The sequence below is a fragment of the Hypanus sabinus genome, chromosome 5, assembly GCF_030144855.1.
Source record: "Hypanus sabinus isolate sHypSab1 chromosome 5, sHypSab1.hap1, whole genome shotgun sequence".
In the NCBI taxonomy this organism is placed as follows: domain Eukaryota; kingdom Metazoa; phylum Chordata; class Chondrichthyes; order Myliobatiformes; family Dasyatidae; genus Hypanus; species Hypanus sabinus.
The window spans coordinates 95272561-95284947 of NC_082710.1; the positions used below are offsets into that span (position 1 = coordinate 95272561).

The 12387-nt window shown below is 37.3% G+C and overlaps 1 protein-coding gene across 1 annotated transcript in view; it reads right to left on the reverse strand.

Moving 5' to 3' along the window:
* Nucleotides 1-434: 434 nt before the first annotated feature.
* Nucleotides 435-12387, reverse strand: part of LOC132394768 (low-density lipoprotein receptor-related protein 1-like) — a 1611265-nt gene continuing 1599312 nt past the window's right edge. Inside the window, exons 87-90 of the mRNA XM_059971176.1 lie at nucleotides 11022-11098; nucleotides 8657-8747; nucleotides 6893-7040; nucleotides 435-2533 (exon numbers count right to left, since the gene is read on the reverse strand). Of these exons, the coding sequence (XP_059827159.1) occupies nucleotides 2393-2533; nucleotides 6893-7040; nucleotides 8657-8747; nucleotides 11022-11098 (457 nt within the window). The 3' untranslated portion in view covers nucleotides 435-2392. The remainder of the gene's footprint in view (nucleotides 2534-6892; nucleotides 7041-8656; nucleotides 8748-11021; nucleotides 11099-12387) is intronic.

Genomic DNA, 12387 nt, shown 5'->3' on the forward strand with positions numbered 1-12387 from the left:
CTTGTCTGGTGTCTCAGGGCTGGGTGTGCCAGCACCCATGAATCCCTCTGCCCCTAGAACTCCTACTCTGCCATCTGTCCAACATGCCTCCAGTGAAAATCCACCCTTAGCACCCCAATATCCTTTGCTCCTGCCAGATTTACAAACTTGGTTTCTGCTCCCCGTTGACTAATACGGTACTGTGTAAAAGTCTTAGCCTATTTTAGTAAGCTATGACTGATTACCCACCTCATCATCTTGTGGTTTGATTCCCAAAATACTATTTTGTGTGTCAAACAAGGGATTCTACTTGGAAGTGTATACAATCATAAATGTATCAGTTGGTAGGCTATGAATCATGGTTTTATGCAAAGCCAAATGCGAGCTCCGTTCAATAGTACAAGTTTAGATTTACTGGTTTTTCAGGCTTAGTTTTATTGTCAAGACTGCTCAGAATTAGTGAGGGACAAGAGGAAAAACTCACTGTGTGATATTCATTTTTGAATGCTTCAGTGAACTCTGTATGCAATGTCAGCAAAGTACTTAAATCTCACAAGATAAGCAAGCTAATTATACCTCTGGTAAGATAAAAAGGAATATGCAAAAAATTACATTAAAATACTGATGTGGCTAATGGAAATTGTTACCACTTACAAATGCAAATTTGGACAAGCAATGATGATCAAAGAAGAAAATCCAAATATTCAAAAGTCCTGATGCAGGGCCAAGATCTAAAACGTTGACACTTCCCATCCTCTTGACATGCAAAGTTCTCGAGCATTTTGTTTTTAGCTGCTGATTACAGCTTCTGCAGGCTTGTATTTCTCCAAAAGTTACTGCTGAGGATGTGCTGCAGTAAAGTGAGTTTTCTAAGAAACTAACTTTGTTGTATGGCTCAGCATGCACGTACACTTTTGTGATATTACAGTGATTACAAGTTTATGGGGAAGTGCTTTGTGAAGATTATATCTAATAATTTCAAATATAAGTATGGTGTGAGGAGGGTGATAATACTAATTATTCTCTGCTGACTTAGAGGTTGAGTGAATATAATAAAATGGGGCTTAATAATGCATTGTACGATCTACCTGGGATAAATTTTAAGACAAATGTCTTTTGTAGTCTTTTATTATTCTTTTTATTTTTTATTTATTTATTGAGATACAGCATGGAATCGGCCCTTCGAGCTACATTGCCCAGCAAGCCCTCAAATTAATCCAAGCCTAGTCACAGGACAACTTAAAACGATGAATTAACCTATCAACTGGTGCGCCTTTGGACTGTGGGAGGAAGCCAGATCACCTGGAGGAAACCCACCTGGTTATGAGGAGAATTAACAATTTCCATACAGGCTGTGGCAGGAATTGAACCCGGGTCACGTGTACTGTAAAGCATTGTGCTACCCACAATGCTATTGCTTTCACCATGCTTTCGTTTGATATGTCTTAAAGGAGATTCACTCTATTGCCTTATTCACTCAGACCCAAGAGTGCCTGCTGGGGGTTTCACATTCCTTCCAATTCGCACTCCATGAACAAATTTCCATCATCAGTAAAATGGGAAGGAAGGAGTTTAAGTACAGTGGCACCATTTGATCACCACTTGAAGCAATTTTGGGCCATTATATGTTAACGAGTTTAAATACAAATTGTTTGACTTCAGACAAGATAAATAAGTGCTTGAATAGAATCTGCAAAATTTAAATTTCTCAAACCAAGCCAGTTATCATAGAAATATATCCAAATCTCCCTACAGTTTACACAAAACAAAGTAAAATTGCAACTCACCAAGCATTGACTACATAGAATATTACATTAACATAAAAACAATGAAAAGCTAAATAAGAACCAAGCCAGCAGTTCGGTCAGACCTTGAAATTTGGATGAGCCTTGAATTTGTTAGTTACCCCTATACACTTTTTTTTTGAGGAAATAACTTCTAAAACTGCTTAAAATGAGAGTATTTTCCCTCAAGGAGAATGTAAAGAATGTCTAACCAATAGGAACTTGAAGGTGTTTATTTATAACTGCTAAAAGTACCCAGTGAAATTCTTCATCTGAAAACTTTACAGTGGAGATTGTCAAATGTGCCTTACTTTTACCAAATGAAAATACCAAACTGGTATAAAACTGAACAAATATTGGCATGTGTGTGTTTTCTCCCTCCAGTACAGGATTGAATACAATGGGAGATGCAATCAGCAGCTTTGTTCTATGTGATTTAGTGCAGGTGGCCTTCCCAGTGCATTGAACAGAAACATTGGAAAGAAGGTCAGTCAGAATCCTCAGCGCAAAAACACAGGTAGTGCTGATGCAAAAAAATATAATCAGAACACTGTCATTACATAGAAAAATTAATCCTTTCTTTATACATTTATACAGTGGTTAAAAAAGATACAGGACTAAAGGGTAATCTAAGCAACTGTCTCCCTCAGGCCGTCTGCTAATTTCTTTGGAAGCAGCTCTTTCTTTTCCTCTGTGCTGACTAAGGAATTCCGGCAGTTTGATGCATCCAAGTAGAGTTTTGCATAAACAGGATTTGAGTAATTTGTTGGCTGTCAAATAAAAAAAGGATAAAAGGTCAGGTTATTGAACTTTAAATATCACTAGATCCTTAGACCACTGCAAATGAAATTCTGCATGTACAAAACTCACAAGATAATCTTAAATTAGCATTTGTTCCTGGTACAAAAAGATATTATATTTGTTATTCATTAAAATTGAAATATAGATGCCTGCAGCAAAAGCAGCATGAAGGCTATGACATGATGGGTTTTAGAATCAATTTAATATTGTGGTTATATGTCTGTATTTTCATCAATCTTTCATGGGATTTTAGTATTTCTATCCTCAGCCACATTCAAACTCATTAAATGCTCTGACTGTGATTACCAGTGCTGAAACTACCATTGCCTTATAAAGTGCAGACAGTGCAAAAGTAATACAAGTTAAGGCAAAAACTGGTAAGGTTATTCTCAATAAAAGAGAAGCTAGATTATTCCAGGTGAGGAAGCTGCAGCAAACATTCTAGTGGAAAATCTATGGAATAGAATTGATGACCTATTCATTGTAAGCAGATTTTCAGTAAATTATGACAAGTGATAACATTGGGATTCATTGATTATATGATTATATAATCATTGTGATTATATTTTTTATGAATATTATACTCATACTTGGTCTTTTCAAAGGGCTGATGATGTTGCATTCTCTATAAACGAAATAAGAAATATATTAAAGTCCAAGAGATCTAAATTTTCTTCATGTAGAGGTGACCCTGTTATGAAGAAAGTATGTAGCATTGTTTTGAGCTCAAATGGATTAACAGAATTTAGAGCAGCTCCTTGATAATGTTTGCTTTGCCAGTATAAGTATTACCATTCAATTATTAAAGATAAAATTTGAGTTAGTAATAAAGAAAAATTGGGGCAGCATGGTAGTGTAGTGGTTAGCACAATGCTTTACAGTACCAGCAACCTTGGTTCAATTCTGCTGCTGCCTGTAAGGATTTTGTACATTCTCCCTGTGACCACATGGATTTCCTCCAGGTGCTCCCATTTTTCCCCACAGTCCAAAGATGTATCAGTTGGCAGGTTAATCAACCATTGTCCTGAGATTAGGAATTGCTAGGTGATGTGGTGCAAAGGGCCAGAAGGGTCTATTCTGCACTGTACCTCAATAAATAAATTAATTAAAATCCAGTGGGCTATTAATAAAGCTGTTGGTTCACCATCAGGCTGTTCTGTGCTACGCTGATTGAATCAAAGGAGGATTTTCCATCACACTGCACTACAATTCCCCTCCTGCCCAATAACATTTAGAGGAAACTAAGAAATCATTTAATTTTTGCAATTACCTCCTCCAGATTGGCATATACATCACTTCCTAGGTCAGCTTCATATCCTTGTGCATAGACATTGTAAATATCTGCTATGTTATGCTGTGCTCATACTCCTATTACTACGTCTTCTGGACACTCCGAATAGTTTGAGTCTGTTCATCTCAGCCCATTACATATTTACATATTAGATATATGTAAACAATCACTAAAATTAGCATAGAAACAGGCTCTTTAACTCAACATCCATGCCAACAAAGATAGGTTCTGAGCTAGTCAAATATGTTGAATTTTGGGCCAAATTTTTGTGAACCTGTCCTATCTATGTAATGTATCTGTTCAAATGTACAAAGTTCAAAGTAAATTTATTATCAAAGTACATCTCTGTCACCATACACAACCCTACGTTTCATTCTCCAGTGGGTATACTCAGCAAAACTATAGAATAGCAACTATAATAGAATCAGTGAAAGATCAACCGCAGTGCAGAAGACAACAGACTGTGCAAATGCAAATCAATAACAAGAACATGAAATAATGAAATTGAGTGCTTAAAGTGAGATCAGTGGTTGTGGGAACGTTTCAATGATGGGGCATGTGAGTGTAGTTATCCCCCTTTATTCAAGCGCTTGATGGCTGAGGGGTAGTAACTGTTCTTGAACCTGGTGGTGCGAGTCCTGAGGCTCTTGTACCTCCTACCTCATGGTAGAAGTGAGAAGAGAGCGTATTGTAATTGCACCAACTGATATCATCTCCTATGGTAGCTTGCTCCATATGCCCATATCACATACACTGTATGCTTCGATGTACATGTTATAATCCGAATCTGAACCCTCTGAATGAGGAAACCTGCCTCCCAGAATGCATTTAAGTCTTTCCACCTTCATCTTACACCTATGTTCTTTAGTTTTAGGTTTTTCCTGTCCTAGGAAAAGGCCTGTGGCAACTCATTTTATTTATGCCCCTCAGCCTCCTTTGCTTTTGGAAAACAAACCCAGTCTATCCAGTCCCTCCTTACAATTCAAGTCCTCTAACCCCGGTAACATCTTTGTGAATGCTTTCCATACCCTCACTTAATCAATACCCTTCCTACAGCATGGTAACAAGAATTGCAGACAATATTCCAAGTGCATTCACATTAACGTCTTGTATACTGAAATATACAAGGTATATAATGTCCTATGTACTCGGATATATAATATATGTCCTATATACTGTATAAGGACATACTGTATACTGTCCTATATACTGTATAATATACTGCTCTATCTGATGAAGGCAAGCATGCACACATCTTCCTCATTACTTTGTCTATAAAGGTCTCTGCTCTTAGGTAACTATGTACTTCTACCCCGGGTCTCTCTGGTCTAAAACACTCTTCAGGACACAAATATTAACCATGCATCTCCTGCCCTGTTTTAACTTCATGAAATGCATCATTTTGCACTTGTCCAAGTTAATATCCAACCACCATTCCTTAGCTCACTTTCTTTTCTAATGTTCTAATCTTAGACAATCTCCATCACTATCAACCACACCTCCAATTTTAGTGTCACCTGCAAACTTACTGATCAGGCTATCTACTTTCTCACCAATATTATCAATATAGATGACAAGCAACAGTGGATCCAGAATCATCCCTGTAGCCCATGGCTATTCACAAGTCTCCAATCTGATAAACAGCCTTTCACTACCACCCTGCCTCCTTCCACCAAGAACATTTTTATTCAACTGACTAGCTCAGTCTGGATTCCATGTGATTGAATCTTCTGGACCAGGCTATCATGCAAAACCTTGTTAAAGTCTACTGCCCTAGCCTCATCAATCCATTTGGTCACTTCTTCAGAAGATAAGTCCCCAGGCCTGAGAGCATATTGAAGTGGCAGGGCCTGGGTTATGAGAGTGAGGAATAAGCCGTGGTTTGGCCGATTTTAACAGCAGGCCAGAATGAAAAGGTCAAGAGTGTCGGGGCCAGAAGAGAAGGATGGGTCGATGTTCAGCTCACTGCTCATGAGGTTTTCTCATCTTTATGCTGAACTGAGGCTGTGGCCTGCAACTACGGGCTCCCAGATTGGCAGTGAATTCACTTTCAGTTCTGAATACTATTTGCTTACTTCTTTGTGTGCATGATTTGTTTTTTGTTCCTGCACATACTTTGATAATAAATGTACTTTGACTTTGGCATGTTCTAATAAGGACTAAGGCAAAGCATAGTAAAATAAGGAAACCTTGGATGATACTAGGGGTCCTAACTTTATTCAGGAAGGAAAAGGGAGCTGAAAATCAAACAGAGCCATTATGGAATATAAAGATAACAAGAAATGCACAAGCAGGTGATTAGGAAAGCCAAAAGGGGTATGGAATGTCCTTGGCAGCAGGATCAAGGAGAATCACAAGAAATTTTATACTTATATTAAGAAAAAGAGGATAATTAAGGAGTACTCCACTCAAGAAAAAACAGAAGTAATTTGCGCTTGGGGCCAGAGCCAGTGGTTGAGGTTTTAAATAGGTACTTCATATTAGGTATAGATAATTGGAAGTGAAACTATTACACCAAAATAAAATATAAGATTGTTTTGTGGAATTTTATTGACAATCAATAAGATTTTATGGAAAAAACATTTGATGAAAGTCAATTGGGTGCCAGGATAAAGTAATGATTAGCTTGATGCTGTTGCAGCTCGGAGTGTTCTGCAGTTTGGAGTTCAATTCTGACACTGCTCTGTGAGGAGCCTGTACGTCCTCCCAGTGGAATGTGTGGGTTTTTCCCTGGGTGCCTCTGTTCCCTCCCACAGTTCAAAGATGTATCAGATAGGCTAATGGGGTATTGTAGCCTGTCCCGTGATTAGGTTAGGGTTCATTGGGGTTTTGAGATTGCTGGGGCAGTGTGCCTGAAAGGTTTGGAAAGGACTACTGTGCCATATCATTAAATAAACAAACAAATAAATAAATAAACAAACTGAATTTTGGCCATTTTGATTTATTTTTATTCTTTTACAAATAACTGCTGCAGAAAAGTAAAATGAGCAAACTTTCTTTCTTGGAAAATAATTTCCCAGTTCATGAAAATACATACCTTTTCTGGATCTAATGTAAAATCTGGATCTAACAAGCCTTCAGCGTTTTCATGTCTACGGTCAACTTCGTACATGTTATACGTTGGATTTCCAATTTCAACATTCATGCCTCCATTTGACAATGGATGCCTCCGGACTATTTTCACACTAAAAGAACATTAAAAAACGCAAAAACTATATGAAAATACTTTAAAATCTTAATAGTAATTCAACAAATGAACCCTGCTTATAGGTTAAAGTACAGAAATAATAAAGCTGATATTTATATGCTCTAACTATATATTGGAGATGGAATACTTAGTGACAACAAGCTTTGTGCAGATTATGCTGAGGAACATTAGTGCTGATGAATGGAGTACTTGTGAGACCAATGCTGCCAGACTGGACTAGATGCAAGCTATCAGTACTTCGATTCAGTCTCAAAAATGTATCCTGGCATCAACCTCGGTTAATCCAAACTTACTTCACCAGTCTGGCAGTAACCATATAACCATATAACAATTACAGCACGGAAACAGACCGCCTCGGCCCTTCTAGTCCGTGCCGATGCTTACACTCACCTAGTCCCACTGGCCCGCACTCAGCCCATAACCCTCCATTCCTTTCCCGTCCATATACCTATCCAATTTTACTTTAAATGACAATACTGAACCTGCCTCTACCACTTCTACTGGAAGCTCATTCCACACAGCTACCACTCTCTGAGTACCCTCGTGTTACCCTTAAACTTTTGCCTGTTAACTCTCAAATCATGTCCTCGTTTGAATCTCCCCTACTCTCAATGGAAAAAGCCAATTCACGTCAATTCGATCTATCCCCCTCATTATTTTAAATACCTCTATCAAGTCCCCCCTCAACCTTCTACACGCCAAAGAATAAAGACCTAACTTGTTCAGCCTTTCCCTATAACTTAGGTGCTGAAACCCAGGTAACATTCTAGTAAATCTTCTCTGTACTCTCTCTATTTTGTTGATATTTTTCCCATAATTCAGTCACCAGAACTGTACACAATACTCCAAATTCAGCCTTACCAATGCCTTGTACAATTTTAACATTTCATCCCAACTCCTATACTCAATGCTCTGATTTATAAAGGCCAGCATACCAAAAGCTTTCTTCACCACCCTATCCACATGAGATTCCACCTTCAGGGAACTATGCACCATTATTCCTAGATCACTCTGTTCTACAGCATTCTTCAATGCCCTACCATTTACCATGTATGTCCTATTTGGATTATTCCTACCAAAATGTAGCACCTCATACTTATCAGCATTAACCTCCATATGCCATTGTTTAGCCCACTCTGCTAACTGGCCTAAATCTCTCTGCAAGCTTTGAAAACCTACTTCGTTATCCACAATGGCTCCTACCTTAGTATCATCTGCATACTTACTAATCCAATTTACTACCCCATCATCCAGATCATTAATGTATATGACAAACAACAATGGACCCAGTACAATTCCCTGAGGCACACTACTAGTCACCAGCCTCCAACCTGACAAACAGTTACCCACCACTACTCTCTGGCATCTCCCATCCAGCCACTTTTCCTCCATTTCCTGGACCTAGAGTTTTGGTCTCCTCTTTGAAATGATCAATTTAGTGCCAAAATATAATGCACTACAAACATATTCCATCATGCAGGAAGACAAGTGAAGCAGCCCAAACAAATTTTACTTCAGATGCTAAAGGCAAGCAATGAAGCATTTTATTATACATTATTATTTTATGGGTAGTTTAATGTTTAAGTCACTGACCGTTGCCTTCTTTTGCAGATGATGATTCCAACAATGATTGCAAGAATCAAAATGGCTAAGATAACAACAGGGATAATAAAAGTAATATTTCCTGTCAAAGAGGAAAAGAAATATATAATACAATCTGCTTGATATAATGGTAAATACTCAAGAACTCATTCTTAACTTGATTAAACTGAGTAAATACACATTAGGCTGACAATTGGTTTTAAGTCATTGTCACTGAAATCATTGTATGAGATGCATGCATTGTAGCATTTTTTTACCTGGACACAGAAATAACACAAAAATAATACAGCGTTATTCAGAGCAGAATATTCTAACAATCACTTCTGAATGAAATTACACATATTTGAAAACAGATTGGGTACTTCAGGTTTTGATCCTTGCTGGCAGGTCTGGCCATTTCCCAATGTCAGATATGTACCTAATGAATTACCAAATATACAAACTGATTTTCACTCACACTGCCATAAGCTGGAATTCAAAAGGTGCAACCTGTATAATTGTGAAACAGTTTCATTACAACTTGGAACAAAAAGTACATTTGTGCTTTTCTTATGATTTAAAAGAACTCTACTGATTTTGGAAGACCTGATTTGCCAGCTTCAGACCTCTTTGCTGGTGTAAGAATGTATAATATATAAATAACACATGTGAGTATAGGACATGAGGACATCATTATGTGTTAGTACTATGTATTGATGTAACCAAATTTTAGTCTGGAATGAATCACATGCCTTTATTGTTCTGAGGATTTTGTGCAAAAAAAAATGGAGAAGCTTAAGTTGTATACACAAATGAGTAAGTGGAATAACAAATGGAGTTCAAATATTTAGATAGGTAGATGGATGGTAGGGGTATGGAGGACTATGGTCCTGGTGCAGGTCACTGGGAGCAGGTAGTTTCAACAGTTCGGCATGGACTAGATGAGTCAAAGAACCTGTTTCTGTGCTGTACTTTGCTATGACCCATTGAAGTTTATAACAGTTGTAACAACAGATAAGCTGAAACTAAGATAAATCACTATTGACTGTGCCCTTTGAGATCACAAAGAAATAATACAAAGTATTTATTAACTCCGAGCATAAAATACCTGGAATGATCTATAAGATAAAATCTTCTATGGCATTTTCATTTGAGTTGTATGTTAGGCTTGGATGAATCAGCTACTTTTGACCTTGATGCATTTTCATTCAAATTCCAAGCATAAGGCAGCCTACTTGATTACAGAATATACTTCTGCTACATCATAAATAGTTACATTATGTGTTACCATTGAACATTTGCAAAAATTTTTGGTTTGATAACTGCTTTCAGTTAGTGCAGGGGAAAATGATAAATATAATAGGCTCATTAGGATGATATCTGATGCACCATCAATAACTCACTCTGAGACGTAAAGGCGAGATATCGGCTTTTATTGACTGGAAGAAGGAACAAGCAGTGGTTGACCACAATACTACATCCTGGAGACTGAGAGGCCGGGCTCAGGCCTCAATCGCCTTAATACAGGGGGTCTGTGGGAGGAGCCACAGGAGCAGTCAGCAGGGGGTGTGTCCAGACAGGTATATGTAGTTCACCACAATATCTATTGTTATCACCAGCCAAGTAATGGTTTACTACTTATTCATTTACATGTAAAATTGTCTCTTCTATTATATGATAAAGAAAATTCACTGTTGTCTACTTTTTAACCTAGTGGTGTTTGTCAAAATGAAATTAATATGACATTTCAGCTGAACCTGCATTACTGTTAGTTGAAAGTCTCCTAAACAAGTAATTTAAAACTAATAAAAAATATTTTTATTTTAAAGATCTTCTATTGATGCTGAGTGGTAGCTTAAAAGCAATCCAAGTGCTTGCTGATACTCAACATTTTTGCTGGGTCTTTATATTACTCTCTCAAACCACAGGTCAGAAAGTCTAGTACATGATATTTCAACACATTTACAATACAAGACTTGGAGCTGACTGACTTACAAAGGGAATTGCAGTCTTCTGAGCCCCTTTTCAGGTCTAGTGGTAACAATCAATGAGAATTAATCAGGGAATTACAAACTAATTAGTGCAGATCAGAATTCAACATTAATTTATTGCCTTGTCACTAAATGCAGAAATAAACACAATCTTATTGAGCTCAAGGCTACCAGTCACAATTGCTAAACTTGTAAACCTATTGATTTAACTCTGTCACCTGTAGGTAAAGCATTTGTAAGTTGCTTCAGCATTCAAAAATCTTCATAAAAGGCAATAACCGATTTACTCTGAAAGATGCCCTCAAGTTGATAAGAAAACCTATATATCATAGTAAAAAAAAACTGTTACCTTCAACAACTGCAATGCATGCATTTATAATACTCACTCCCTCTGGTGTTCTCTGTTTTGCTGCTCTTGGGAGCCGGTCTTTCACATTGTGTACCAGACCATTCATCCGAACACCTGAAACGGATCAATTAAAAAAGTAAAATTAATTTACTGCAGAATTGACAGCTTCCAAGAGGGAGTACTAGCAGACATCAGCAAGAGTAGACAGCACTTAGCAACATGCATTAAGGATCCAAAGGCAAATTGGTTTAAAGAAAAAGGTTATGCATTGAGAAAATGATTAAATCTGATGTAGCCCATCAGCATGCCATGCATAAAAGCAAATAGTTTACAATAATATTCAAACATGCTATAAAAGCACAAAGATTCTACGGGAATTCAAAAATTTTATAGCAAAGAACAATTTTTGGCATAAGGTCAAAACCTACTTGCACTGAGGCTCATTAAGTGCAGTTAAAGTGCAAACCCCTCCATTTTGGCAGTAGTAATCACAAAGGTTAATTTTCTGGTCACATCGATCACTTTTAAACCCCACTGTGCATCTGCAGAGTTACAGAATATAAGTGGAATTAAAATGTTGAATTTTACTAGTAATGTAGGACTTCTGACATTTTCTTTTACAACTGTACCAGTTTATTTTAAGGACAAAAATGATAATGTCTCAAGCAATGGCTTTGCACAGTCTAATAAACCTAATTAATTGAAGACTCCTGATACAGCACCAAGACAAGAATTAGACTCAGAAGAAAAGCACCTTTCAGATCACTACACTTCATGTTGTTATTGCATGAGGACATGGTTATTGTATATTTCAACTATGTTGATTTAAATATCATGGATATTTGTTTAAATATTTGTTTAAATAAAATGGCAAGTTGTTGCAACTGGCCTTAGAGGTACAGGTCAGAGAACATAAGATTCCATAACCTGATCACCTTTAAGTCTCTATTCTGAAGTATCTGCTGGATTAAACATAAGGTACTGGAAGAGACTGGCTGATATTTACCACACAATTACTTCTGAAGCTTTCATTTAAAAAGTGCACGTTGTGAAGTGTTCTGGAGTACTGCCCATCCTTGTCTGGGCCTATTAAATTTCTTCCCATTTCATATGATAACGGAACTTCTCCAGTCACTACAACTTAAATGTACATTATTAAAGTAGCTATATGTGACTAAACTTCAGTTCCACTGAGTCTATGGGATTGAATTTCAGAAACAAAATGTAAAACTTAGTTGCTCTTATTAAACAATTGCACATCTGGATACAAGTGATATGGGATTAGAGGATAATATGAGGAGGCGTGGAATTCTGTTTTATATAGTGTGTGTGTGTGTGTGTGTGTGTACACGCACGCACTACATGTTCTGCTCCAGATGTGGTCAAATGTCAAGGTTTACTAT